The 14378-nt window shown below is 34.1% G+C and overlaps 1 protein-coding gene across 1 annotated transcript; it reads right to left on the bottom strand.

Moving 5' to 3' along the window:
• Nucleotides 1–286: 286 nt before the first annotated feature.
• On the bottom strand, nucleotides 287–1470 carry LOC140963982 (uncharacterized). Its single transcript, XM_073423460.1, has 2 exons — nucleotides 1366–1470; nucleotides 287–877 (listed from the first exon to the last, which is right to left on the bottom strand). The coding sequence occupies exons 1-2, from the start codon at nucleotides 1468–1470 to the stop codon at nucleotides 287–289; spliced, it is 696 nt and encodes a 231-aa protein (XP_073279561.1).
• Between the last annotated feature and the right edge of the window lie 12908 nt (nucleotides 1471–14378).

Raw genomic sequence — 14378 nt, 5'->3', positions numbered from 1 at the left:
ACACACTTATTATAAAGCGTGAATAATTTTTCTTATTGTTCATTTAAATAATTTTTTAAATATTCATAACTTCATTGAAACAATTTAAATTTGAAAAAATTCAATTGTATATGATAATTGGGTATTTGGGTAGGGTATGTGTATCCGATAATCCGATGGGTATGGGGATGGGGATGAAATTCAATACCTGATGGGTATGGGGATGAATTTAATAAATGGGTATGGGGATGGAGGTATGAAATCCGACCCATACCCTACCCATTGCCATCCCTAGGCGATATGGTGTCTAAGAGATCGGCACGGTACCATGTATCAATTCAATAGCAAATTCCACCTCTCGCTCGGGTGGGATACCAGAAACATCGTCAGGGAACACGTCCAAAAAGTCCTTAAACTCCTCCACGTCCTCAATAGATCGACTGTCAGTGTCAGGTGCAGATACAATACTAGCAAGAAAACTTTGGCAACCCTTTTGAATAAGCTTCTTCGCACACATGCATGAAATAATATGCGGCATTTGATTGTTTTGCGCCGCCTCAAAGATAAATGCTTTCCCATTCGGTGGTCTAATAGATACTGACCTCCGCCGAAAATCAATAGTAGCCCCATTCAGTGTGAGCCAATCCATCCCCAAAATAATGTCGAACTCGGGCATTGGTAGTACTATCAGGTCCGCTCGTATAATATTCTTTTGAAATTTAAGTTCCACATCCGTAACTATGCTACTAGAGATCATATGTTCGCCAGAAGGCACTGTAACTCGGAATCCCGACTCTACGTCCACTGGTAAGATTCTCAATTTCTTCACGAATGATTCAGATATGAAAGAATGTGTAGCTTCAGAATATAGCAAAGCCAGATATGAAAGAATGTGTAGCTTCAGAATATAGCAAAGCGTAAGTAGCTATTCCTACTAGCAATATTCGTCCTGGTAATATTTTATTATTTTAGATTAAGGTCATAACATTTAGAAATTTCATATCATCTAGGCCCCTCTAATTTCCCATATTAGCATTTCAACCCCTTGAACTTTCGAAAATTGCTAATTACCCGCTTAAGTTTCGAAAATTACCAAATGACCCCTTAAAATTTCAGAAGTTTTAATTTTAACCCCCTAAGAATTTTCGGATTTACTAAGTTTTCCTCAATAGTTTTGGAAAATTGTTGTTTAGTCCTTTTAATTTTTAATCCTTTACAATTTGATCCAAATGATTAGTGTTTGCAAGAATTCAATTCCTTAAATCCTAGAATTTGAAACATGCAATTTTAAGTCATCAAGTTCCATGCATCTCAATTCAATTCTAGCATTCATGCTTATTATTTCAAGAAATAATGCAATTTTAAATGCTTGAATAGTCGGAGTACCTGTAATAAGCGTAGTGTCTGGCTCTGCTTGTTAGCATGCATCACATAGGCCCTTTCAGTCGTGGGTTGCTTAAGCTTTGGGAAATCACCAGCCTTATGCCCCATTTATCCGCAGTTGAAGCACTTGTAGGTGCCCCACATGCACTTGCCGTAGTGATGGCGATCTCACTCCTCGCAAAGTGGCTTCTCAGTAGTCTTCCGGGCGTTTTCTTTAGGTGGTTGTCCTTGTGGTTTGTACTGTCCTGGCCGCTTCAGTGGTCCTGTAAACAACTTCTTGTTCTTCTGACTCGATTTCTGGGCATGATTCCTCTTGCGTTGCATATCCCAATCAATATCTTTCAGAGATTGCTAAGCTCGAAAAGCTTTAGAAGCAACAATAATATAGTCAATAGGATCAGTCATCATCACATCTCGACGAATCATCGGCCCCAAACCATCCAAGAAATGTCGTAGTTTTTCCGTAGCATCATTGGCAATTAATGGAACAAAATGACAGCCTCTATCAAACCTCTGCACAAACTTAGCAACGGTAAAGTCCCCCTGGCGGAGACTCATAAACTCTCTCTTCAACCTCGAACGAACGTCGGCAGTGAAATATTTATCATTTTTATCCTCTTGAAATCCTCCCAAGTCAGTGCCGCTAGATTCACCCCTCGCACCGCTCCCTCCCACCATAAGGAAGCGTTCGCCATATCCATATATCGAAAGATCACCTCTAAAAATCTAATCCATCCCTCAGCCACGAATGGATTAGTAGTGCCAGAAAAATCCAAAGGATCCATCCTCCTAAATCGCTCATAGACAGCTTCCGATCGGACCCTCGCTCCATTTTCCACGTGCTACTCTAGTAAACGAGCCATGCCGGCTAGTACACGGGCACTAGAATCCTGATTAGGTGGAGGTTGTAGAATCTCCTCCTCTTGCCTATCCTCATTATTACTACGTAGAATCCGTTTATGAGGCATCTCTGTACAAATCATCCATACCACATAACCAACACGCATTTAACATTTTAAATGGAACATGAATCTAACCTCTATATCATGTATCATAAAAGTAATTAAAGTTCAACATATAAAATCTAAAGCAGTAAAAACTCACATACTTGAGGCGTGACTTCTTGAGCTTCTCGGAGTGGCAGTAACACAACCTTGTGGAGATCCTTAGATTTGATACCAACTGAAACATCTACTGCTTTTTAAATTTAAAATCCTACTAATTTTTTTTAACATAAGTTTCGAAAATCATATTTAAATTAACTCAACATTTCTATAACCAAAAACTTAATTTAACATTTAAAATCTCAAGTGCATAAAATCCCTAAATCGTCAATTAACAAAAATCCAACTCCAACCTTTAACATGATACACACTAAAATCAAAATAAAGTATAAAAATCTCTAATTAAATCATTAACAAAATCTTTAAAACTTTGACTATCAAGTTAATGCGGAAAATAAAGTCCCTTGGGAATGTATTATCGGACTCGATCCATTCAAGCGTCAGCGCCTTCTTCAATATCATCATCACCTGCAGCATTCAAAACTAGTGAGTCTAATGACTCAGCACGTTCTAAACATGAGTAACAAATAATACATATACCAGCACATGCAATAAAAATCATAATTTTATTTAAACTAAGGTATCAAAAATTTGTAATCATAAATAAATCATAAATCGTCAAATCATAAAGCTTTCAATCATTTATCGTTTTGGGTGAAGTTTGATATTTGAAAGTGACTATCTTTATCCTCTGGTCGACTGATCGGTCTGAGCTCACCATGGCGCATGGAGAAGGGCACTAGGCACCGACGTAAAATGGAAATTACAATCGTTGGGCTCCCTCTGGGACCTTCTCCCTCAGGATTTTCCCAATAATCATATATCATATCCTCTTTGTCAAAGTCAATTCACATCATTCAAAATATTTTTCATTTCTTTGATTTATAAAATATCGTGTCCTTTCCACATTTGTAAAATAGCATTTTTAATAGTAAAAATTACACAGCTTTACCATAAATCATAAAATCGCATATTTTCATCATAAATGTTTTAAAATATCATTTAACATGCGTTATGATTCTTCGGAACGCTGCCAAACCTTTTCGTACTATCCAAGTGTAAAATGACTGTTTTGTCCATGGACTTAAAATTTCTCGATTTTGACTTTTTCTTACTTTTATTGACTTGAGACTATCCCAAATAATTATTTAAGTTTAAATTTAATTTTAAAATTTTTATTTAACGTAAACTCGATGATTTCGATTTAATTTTTTAATTATTAATTCGTGAAGCATTTTAATCCCGAATTAATTCCAACTTTATTATTTTCTTTCCAAACTTTAAACATCGATTTTTCATACCTAAATGACCCTCGTGAACCATGAACCGACCCTCGTGGACCATGGTTCGAACCAACTCTTTTCCTAAACCGTAAATTGAACCCTACCCTTCCATCTCGAGCCACTGCCCAAATTCATCGAGCCATGCCACCTTGGACCAGACCCTGATGGCCCCTTTCTGAACCCTCTTGGACTGGCACGCAGCCCCTAGCCCACACAAAGGTCCCCTGCGCAAGCTACAAGTAGCGGCACCCTCTCCTAGCTTCTCTAGGACTCTAGCTCACACTAGGACTCTTTTACTCCAGCAAACACCGACTCCATGCACACCTAGCCATCCCTGAACCACCCTCTATACCCTACTGGACCAGCCTAGACAGCCCCAACCGAGCCACACCCTTTCCCAAAGATATATCAGCCGCGCTCATGCATGGGAGAGTCCTTGTGCATGTGGACTCTTCTCCTTTGCTGCTGCCGTGTCCAGCCTCTCACGGACTCTTCCTAGCCTCTCTACCAAGCAAGGCACAGGCCCTGACCCAATCCCCATGCGCTGCCTCCCCTTAACCGAGCCCTGGGACCCATGGAAAGCACACAAACCCTTGGATCATCTAGCTAACCCACGTGCAGCCCCCTTGCTAATTGTCCAGCCATCGTTTCCACCTTAAACCGCCATTGTTCCATCCTTTAATCATCCTATGTTGACAGCATAACCCTTGGAAATCATAACGTTTTTCAACAAGCGTAAAATTGTCAAGAACGTTGAAAATATTTGTTCCCTCGTTAAACGATTCATGCTTCAATATTTTTCATTCAAAAATAAATAAAACAAGCATAATATGATTTTTATGATGCGTCAAAGGAATTTAGAAACATGCCTTTGCGTTTTAGAACGCTCGAATATACGATAGTTGGCGTGAGGCGCGAAGAAGGACGAACGGGCGACGACAAATCCTTGATTCTTCCTCTACAATTATCGAAAATTATGTGTGCGTGGTGTGTGTGAAGTGGACGGCTACTATGTGCTTCAAAAACCTAGGATTTTTTTATATAGATTTTAATTTGTATGTTGACGGGCTTAGGTTTTGGGCCTTTGAGTTTAGGAGAAATTGGGCCTACTAATCTTAGGTAAATTAGGCCTAATAACACCTATTAAATTGAAAAATAAAAGTTTATAAAAACTATTTTTCAAAAATAATAATTTTGATATTTTAAAAGTGCTTCGTTTGCCCAAAACCTACTTCGCGGATAAAATCGAGTTCACCTTGTAAAATAATTTGAACCATACCATTTTTAGAAAAAATTAATCATATTTAATCCTATTAATAAGCCTTGAAAATATTTATTAACAAATATTTATTTTATCTTGATCGTCCACGGTCTCCTTTCCCAGCCTATTATCGAATATTCGGATAAAATCTACATTTTTCATAAAATCATGCAATTAGACCCTTAACCATATAATATGCATCATGTAAGCATTTAGAATCAATTAAATAAAATAATTAAGCAATTTAATTCATTTGCATGCATGTGGTTTACGTGGGTTGACTTTTGTATGTTGTAATAAGAGTCAATAAATTCCAAAACACAAGTTAGCTCGCCAGGAACTTACTCTAACACATTCATCTTGGGTACGCAGTTGTGCATGGATTTCGCGAGGTTGCACGCGAGGTTCTGTTCTTACCGTTTGTTGGTTCTCCGGCCGCGTTGCAGCACAACAATAATGTGCAGCTGCGCTTGTCCATCTTCCTGACACTTATTTCCTCGACATTTCTTTAGCAACTCGTTCCATTCTACATCGTCTTTTGCTTTAAGATGCATGTGTTAACTAAGTTCCTACAAACGATACAAACGATTACCATAATTATAATGCTTAAAAATCAGTACACGTAAACTTCATTCATGATTAAAATAATTTATTTATTTAATTAATACTTTAGATGGTGCATGCTATGTGTTAAATTATTTTAAAGATATATATATATTTATTTTATTATCCAAATTAAAATGTTTATCGAGTTTTAGTTTTTCAGACGAATATTCGATATCGAACCGAGACTAGAGACTGGAGACAATTAAAGCGTTTAAAATTTAAAGTTATATTTTATTTTAAGTCAAGGAATTATTCATTTTAGGGATTATGAATTTTAGCATTCTAGGTTTAAATTTAATTTATCGAGAGCAGTTTAAGCATTTTAATTAGCAAAATTGAAAAATAAGATATTTAAATACTTCTACTCGAAATAAAATATTTTAATAATTATTTTTATGATTTAATTAATTAAATTACTTAGAATTTAATTATGAGTAGAATTTATGATTTTTAAGACTTTTAAATTTACAAATTGTAAAAAGTTGGAGGGCTTAATTAGTAATTATAACATTGAATAATTAACCTAAATACTTAGCAAATAATATTTGATTTACAAGGAAGAGTCCTTCCCTAACTCTCACAACTCACGACAAACACACACAAAACACCAAGAACACACACACTCACATACCTTCGGCCGAGAGCTTCCAAGGCTAGGGTAGGAGGATTTTTCGATTCTTTTTCCAAGAGTAGCTTAAACAGACCATCACACAACATTCCTTGATTTATTTAGTCACTTTTCAAGCCATAAAACACAGCAAATCGTCTTCGTTCGGCCTCGTTCTTCCTCGCATTCGTTTTCGATAAGTATGTTAGAACATTATTAAAAATCATTTCGATATATATCTATCTTGTTGCTACGTATGGCTACGTTATGGAATGTTTTTAGATGTCGTTAAATGGTCCGGGACTGGCCTATCCACTGGTGCGACAGAAACCAAAACAAGTGCAGGGACACGCATATGGGTAGGCTCGTGGGTTCACGTGAGATTGCTTTCAAGCTAGGTAGGGTATTAGTGTCCCGGGGTAGGCCTAGTATGGGTTGGTTAGGGTATGGTTGGGTTGCAAAGCTGCTGAGCCGAAACTTGGTGTTGCGCGCGGTAGGGGCTGTTCATGGGTTGGTGTAGTTTAGGGGCTGTGCATGGTGTATGGGCTACAACGGACCGAACCAGAGTCTTAAGTTATGTCTAAAAGTCAGTTCTAGGGCTTGGTTCGACTTAGAATCGATAGAAAGTCGTACGAAACGCATAGGTGTCATGGTGTAGCTCTTTGGGGCAGTTTGTATCTTTATGGTTCGTTGTGCATGGTACGGGATTTGGGCATGGTTTGGGGCTAGTTTAGGGACTTGGGCAGTAGGTTAGGATGTGGTTTACATGTGGGCCGAGTCTTGAGTCGATTTGTACGCCGTAAGTGGTCCTATTTAATCTGAGAGTCGTAGCTGTTCGAATGCATTTTAGGGGGCTGTTTTGGGTGTAAATTTTAGTATGTTAGGGCAACATGTCCGGGGACGATCCAACGTGGTTCATGATGTTCATAAGTATGTATGACGTGCAAAATAATTATTTTTGGAGGTATGCTATCTGTCTTATGACCAAATTATGTTACGGGATTGGAAGTTGGAGAACGAGTCCGGGGATCTCTCCAACATCTTCAGAGGAATTTTGTTATGTTTGGGAGTGGACATCCAATCCAAGGGCTATGATGATCCCTGCCGGCCCAGTACTGTGGTTAGTTTGATCAAATGATTTATGTTATGGGCCACTTGCATTGAACAGAACTCTACGCAAAATGATTTACGATTACGATTATGATTACTATGACGAGCATGAAAATATGATTTGTATGAAAATTTTATACAGGAAAGTCGTGCGATACATATTTATGCTTATAATATGCTATGCATGAGCTATATTTAAATTGCATGAATTTTTATTACGTATTACTTGTTATTTATGGTTTATGCATGTTGAGTCATTATGAGGAGGTTAGAGGTGGTAACCAGTGAGAAGGCTCGAGCCAATGGACGTGCAAATCCGAGGACCTTGTAGCTTACGAGATTAATAGTGCACATTTTAAAATTATTTAATCTGACTTTATTGCATTAGTTTTGGTGACTCCTGATTGAAACTTTTTACGTTATGTTTGACTTTTTCAAATTATGATGGTCGTTTTTAACTTGTAATTTTATGTTCGTGGTATTCAAACGTTGAAATTTTAATATTTACTTTATTTTTAGCATGAGTGGTGACCGTTATTTTATTTTATGAGTTATGTTTATAATAATTAATTAGATTAAGAAAATTTAGATTTTTCAACAAATATTAAAGTAGCATTATTTTAAGATACGGTTCGTCACAATAACACATAAATCTGCTCAACAAGTAGCATAATCCATGTTAGATCCTAGGATAATTTAAGTGCAAAAGTTGCACTTATCAGTGGTAGTTGTGCGAATCTAATATTTTAAAATGTGAAGTTAAGCTTCATGTGCCTATCTGGACTTTGAGTAGATCTCTTGTGAGACGGTCTCACGAATCTTTATCTGTGAGACGGGTCCACCCTACTGATATTCACAATAAAAAGTAATACTCTTAGCATAAAAAATAATACTTTTTCATAGATGATCCAAATAAAGAATCAGTCTCACAAAATACGACCCGTGAGACCGTGTCACACAAGTTTTTGCCCTGGACTTTTAAATCAGTCTTTCAGGTCTGGGGCACGGTCTAACATCAACATTTTTGAAATTATAATCCGTTAAAAATTATTTCGTAAGAATTATAATTTGTGAAATGATTAATTAAACTATTTTTTTTAGATATGTAATTTACAATCACGTAACACTTGCTTCTTTTTAATGTCCTCTACATATATATTTTTTTAATTATTGTGTTTATCCCAATGTAACTTTTACCGGATATTGAAAGTTTGGGGATAATTTTATATATTTGAGATTATATTTATATTTTGAAATTTATATATAAATTTTTTAATTTTTTTAAAAATTAGAAATGATCGTGCTCTGCTGACCCATATCTTCCACACATGTCGAAATTGAGTGGGCATGGCTTCGGAAAAGTTCACTTTAATTAACTCCAATCTTCCGCTTGTGAAAAAACAAACATGGACAACAAATATTTTGACCAAGATCAGCCTCATAGTAATTCATAAATCATCGAGGAAAATTCAATTTATTATTAACTAAAAATATTTGTCTACTTTTTTCATATATATATTTATCTGAAAATGTGATTATTGAAGAGATGCTATTTCATAATTAAATAAAAATAATAACCATGAAAAAATAAAAAAAAATATTTAAAAATATATTCATTTTTAGAATAAATGTTTATTATTTTAAAAAGAAATTAACTACAAGTATTAACAATCAAATTTATGAGTCTAATCCTTCGAACACATTTGCAACTAGAAAACATTTAAAGTATTGTTTGGTTCGTGTGATAGAATAAATATATGATATATAATAAAAGTGAATATAAAATGAAAAGTAAGGATAAATAACATATTATGATAAATTTTATGATATTTGACATGATTTTAAATTGTTTTATCATTTTTGTTACTTATATCATGATTACTAAAGTTTCATCATCATAAATTAATTAATAATATATTCTTAAAATGATTGAATAAATAAATTAATGCATTGTTTTGTTCGTGTGATAGAATAAATAGATTATATATAATAAAAGTGATTATAAAATAAAAAATAAAGATAAATAACACATTATGATAAATTATATTATATTTGACATGATTTTAACTTGCTTGATTATTTTTGTTAATTATATTATGATTACTAAAATGTACTCATCATATATTAATTAGTAATATACTGTTAAAATGATTGAATAAATGAATAAAATTTCTAGAATTAATTTATATAAAAATTATAAATAAAATTAAAATATTATATTAATTATTAAATTTTCATTAATTTCAATTTCCGAAAACAATTAAAGAATCGATTAATATTATAGAAAATAATTAAAATTTGATAATAACATAAATATGCATTTATTGTGATAATTAAAATATTAATACAAATTTGAATATTATATAATGATTAATAACAATTATAATATTACTATTAAAAATAATATAACAATAATTAAAATATGATCAATAATAATTAAATTATTTATAACATTAGTCAAATTAAAAATTATATTTAAATGTTATTAAATTTGTTGAATTTATAAATATTTTAAATTTTAGGATATCAATGGAAAATTTAAAATAATCAACCATCATCCCTTCTCCACCAAATGATTATATAACCATCAACAAAAGGATAATAATGCATATAGTGCGGGCCGGGTATGAGCTGAACGGGCCTATCACAATCTTATTCATGCACACCAAACACATGATAAGTTAAAGATTAAAAATCAATCACTTCTTATCATGCACATCAAATAATGCCTAAATTTCTTGAATTAATATATTTAAAACATTAAAAATAAAATTAAAATATTATATTAATTATTACATTTTCACAAATTTCAATTTCCGCATACAACTAAAAAATGATTAATATTAACAAGAGCATAATAATGCATACAGTGCTGTCGGGTGCGGTTGAACGGGCCTATCACAATGTTAATCATGTTCACCAAACACATGATAAGTGAAAGATTAAAAATCAATCGTATCTTATCATATACACCAAACAATGCCTTTATTAATTGAGAGGATGATACGATATAGACCAAGAAAAACAATTACGCAAATATTTGTATCACAATTATATCCAATCCGAATTTCAAACCCAAGGAAAATAATTATATGAAGGGAAAATATCCAAAAATTTAGGCCAAAAAAAAAAATCAAAATATTAAAATCTTATATATAATGCTGAAATTACAGTTTCAATTTTCTTTTACTTTTACTCTTTCCATCTCAGTAAAATTATTGGACTCGATCGTCATATAATTAATGTTACTCGATCCAATTTATGATCTAATCTTGAAAAACCAACTGAACTTTGCTGATTGACCTTATTGGATTAAGATTCGATATATTCAATGTGTAGAATAGAAAATTGCATTTGACAAATGGGTTTTTTTAAAAAAATAATTTAATTTTAAAAGTTTTTTTCAAAAATAATGTAAAAAAAAAAAACATTTCCAAAACTACTGCAATCCGCGCTTACGGAGCGCGGATGCTGCTTACGTGGAACAGCGTCCGCGCTTCATAAGCACGGACGATGGTCCACGTAAGAGACGGAATATTTTAGCAACGGAATATATATAAAAACCGTCGCTAATTAACCGTCGCTAAAATTGAATGAGCGACGGTTTATAAACCGTCGCTACCTTTAGCGACGGTTATTTATAAAAACCGTCGCTATTTATCCGTCTCTAAAATTGAATCAGCGACGGTTTATAAACCGTCGCTACCTTTAGCGACGGTTTATTAACACCGTCGCTGTATTGGAATCAGCGACGGTTTAAACCGTCGCTCATTGGAAATACCACCCTGTATCAACAGCGTGCACATGTATGCCACGGATAATATTGAACTTTCATCGGCTTGCAATTTTGCAGTGTACAATATGCGCTACGAAAAGCCATTTTTGTTGTAGTGAAGACAGAGAAAAAAAACAAACAAGAAATTCATCAAGACTGGGATATCTCAATTGAATGTTGTTCATTTTCCTCAACAACATTCTGTGGTCGAATGTCATCTACAAGATGCTGCGGACCAACATTAAGCAAATTTGTAAAACTGTGTATGTTCGACCAAGACGGAGTATTAAAATCCTGCTGACCAAATAAACCAAAGTCAGCCACCCCCGAATCACTGAAAAAACTAGGTTGAATAGTAGAGGTCCTGAAAAAACTTATTTTTTGATGAGCTTATTGTCTGTTTTTTTTCTCTATCTTCACTACAACAAAAATGGCTTTTCGCAGCACGCAAATTCTTTTTCCGCAGCGTATATTGCACGCTGCAAAGTTGCAAGCCGTTGAAATTTCAAGATTATCCGCGACGTACATGTGCACGCTTTTGATACAATCATGCGTGGCGTGTGAGAAGGTAGATATCCCAGTCTTGATGAATTTCTTGTTTGTTTTTTTCTCTGTCTTCACTACAATAAAAATGGCTTTTCGTAGCGCCTATTGCACGCTGCAAAATTACAAGCCGTTGAAAGTTCAATATTATCCGCGGCGTATATGTGCACGCTGTTGATACAGGGTGGTATTTCCAATTAGTGACGGTTTTTGAACCGTCGCTGATTCCAGCGATAGCGACGGTTTTTATATATATTCCGTCGCTAAAATATTCCGTCGTTTACGTGGACCATCGTCCGTGCTTACGAAGCGCGGACGCTGCTCCACTCCGTAAGCGCGGATTGCAGTAGTTTTGGAAATGTTTTTTTTTACATTATTTTTGAAAAAAACTTTTAAAATTAAATTATTTTTTAAAAAAACCCTTGACAAATATTCTTTCGAATTATTACCAAAAAGAGATTTATATGTAAATATATAATAATCAAACCTCAAGATTGGATTATTGATATATATATCGGTAGGAGTTGGTCATCATGAAAAAGCACTGAGATATTGGCACGGCTCAATCAAAAGAACACAAGCTTTGAATCTGATTCAAGAACTCGAAATTGTTTCGAATATCTCTGAGTGAACCGAGCCAACATCGCACTGACTATTTCAATATTTCGACATAATTTCTTCAGAAAAAAGAAAGAAATGGTAAATCGGAATTTTAGCTAAAAAAGATCGGATAATATATATTATAGTGGGAGAAAAAACAAATTTTTTTTTCATTTGAAGGAGAATTTACGGCTGTTCTTGAGTCCCCAAACAACTCCACTCCCTTTCATCTCCCGGCTTGTCAAAATATCTATAATTTGGATTAAAAACATTTAAAGATTTTGACTAGAACTAAACAACTTTATCCCAAAGAAAAAGGTACCTGATTTTTGCCCATTTAGCCTCGATCGAAATTCTGACTCCACTCGATGAAACAAGAACAGCAGTGAAACCTAAAACCATAGACCCTAAAAAATAAGCGAAAAGAAGCAAAAGATAAAAGGATTGAAAGAGAGAAAAACCCTGAATTATTTTCCCCTTTTATTGATGAAAACGGTAAGAAAAATGGGTAAAAAATAGATGGAAGAAGAAAGAACAAGGAGGTGTGGAAAAAGAGAGATGATGGCGAGTGCATTTAAAACGGAGGGACTAACAAACCCTAAAAAAGAGAGGACCAGAGCCATTAAAGGCCACAGATGATTAATGAATAACATAATATTCTCTACTCTCTTACTACAAATACAACAATAAAAATAAAGGGAATTTACCCCTCGTTTATATGTAACTGTATATACATACCTACAGGACAGCCTCTATATCTATTTATTGTTCTCTGAAAATTTGTTAAAGTATGGTTTGTTTAAAATATCTCTGCAAGTGGAATATGATTTGATAATCTTGTATGTCTGTTTTGTCCATGCATATTATACCCTCAAGTCATTTTGACATGGGATGCATATAATTGCATACACAGATGAATATGAACTCATTCTTCTGTCATCTCTGCGAGAGAGGGTGAAACTGCATTTTTACTAAGGTTTACTGGAAGTAGTTGTTGGGTAGTTCTACTGTTTGTCATAAAACAATTTACCAAAACATAAATAATGTGATGCATTTATCCCATGTTGATGTTAGAGCACCGTTTTTCGCACCCAAACCGCAGCGGAAGTTTTAAATTTTGTTTTGACATTCGAAACTGCCCTTGGGCGTCGAATAAGTTAAACCGTCCATAGGGTGTTTAGTTATTATACCTGAGCATATATAACACTGGACACCAAACCAATCTGGGGTTATTGGAGATGACACTTTTTGTATATCCCTGTGAACGGATCTTCCTCCTCTTGATCGTCAAATCTGGTCCACAATCAGAGACTATGTTCCTTGTTTGGATCGGACTAGAGAAGTCAAAAGATTTGTGCATTGAGACTGGATCGTCCGGATTTCCAAAATCCGTAGTCGGTGCAACGGCAGAGGTGCGGCCGTGGAAGAAGACAATTGGCCGAAATTTTCACCAAATTTCTTCAAGGTGGCCAAGACATTGATGTTGAAGTGGAGAGGAAATTTTGATGAATTTTAGGTGCAAAAACTTTGGTTATGTTTTATGCCTCTTTATGGTATATTTATAGAGTGTAATTCCTGATCCGATCAGGAATCACTCTCCTATCAGGATACCTAATCCTTGTATCACCACAACTTTTTAATTCCAATATAATAAAATTCTCATATTATTATTACTATTATTATTATATCATTTATTTATCAACTTTTGATATATTAATATTATATATACACATATTTTATATCTTCAAATAAAGTGTATATATATAAACATTAATATATCTACACATATACATTTAATACATACATGGACATATTAATTAAATTAAATAATTATTATTCAAATAACTATTATTTAATTTATATAATTAATCCATTAATTAATTAATTTTAGACCCCTCTAGAACATTTTATAAGAATTTATACATATTAGTAGTCACCACTACTAGTACCATCATTTAATCCGTAAATTCTAAATTCACTAAATAAATGATTATGAACTCATTATAACCCCTATCATCGAGCCGTCAACGCTGATGTATCAAGGATACAAGTCTTGTTCAAACAATGAAAATTGAAAATTTCAAAAATCAAAATTTTTATTTACCATATTGGGCAACTGCTAGTTTAGTGAACTCATTCACCAAAATGTGTAGTTCCACTCTCCTTC

Source organism: Primulina huaijiensis, chromosome 18 (assembly GCF_012295235.1).
Source record: "Primulina huaijiensis isolate GDHJ02 chromosome 18, ASM1229523v2, whole genome shotgun sequence".
In the NCBI taxonomy this organism is placed as follows: domain Eukaryota; kingdom Viridiplantae; phylum Streptophyta; class Magnoliopsida; order Lamiales; family Gesneriaceae; genus Primulina; species Primulina huaijiensis.
This window is presented reverse-complemented; position numbering and strand designations above follow the sequence as displayed.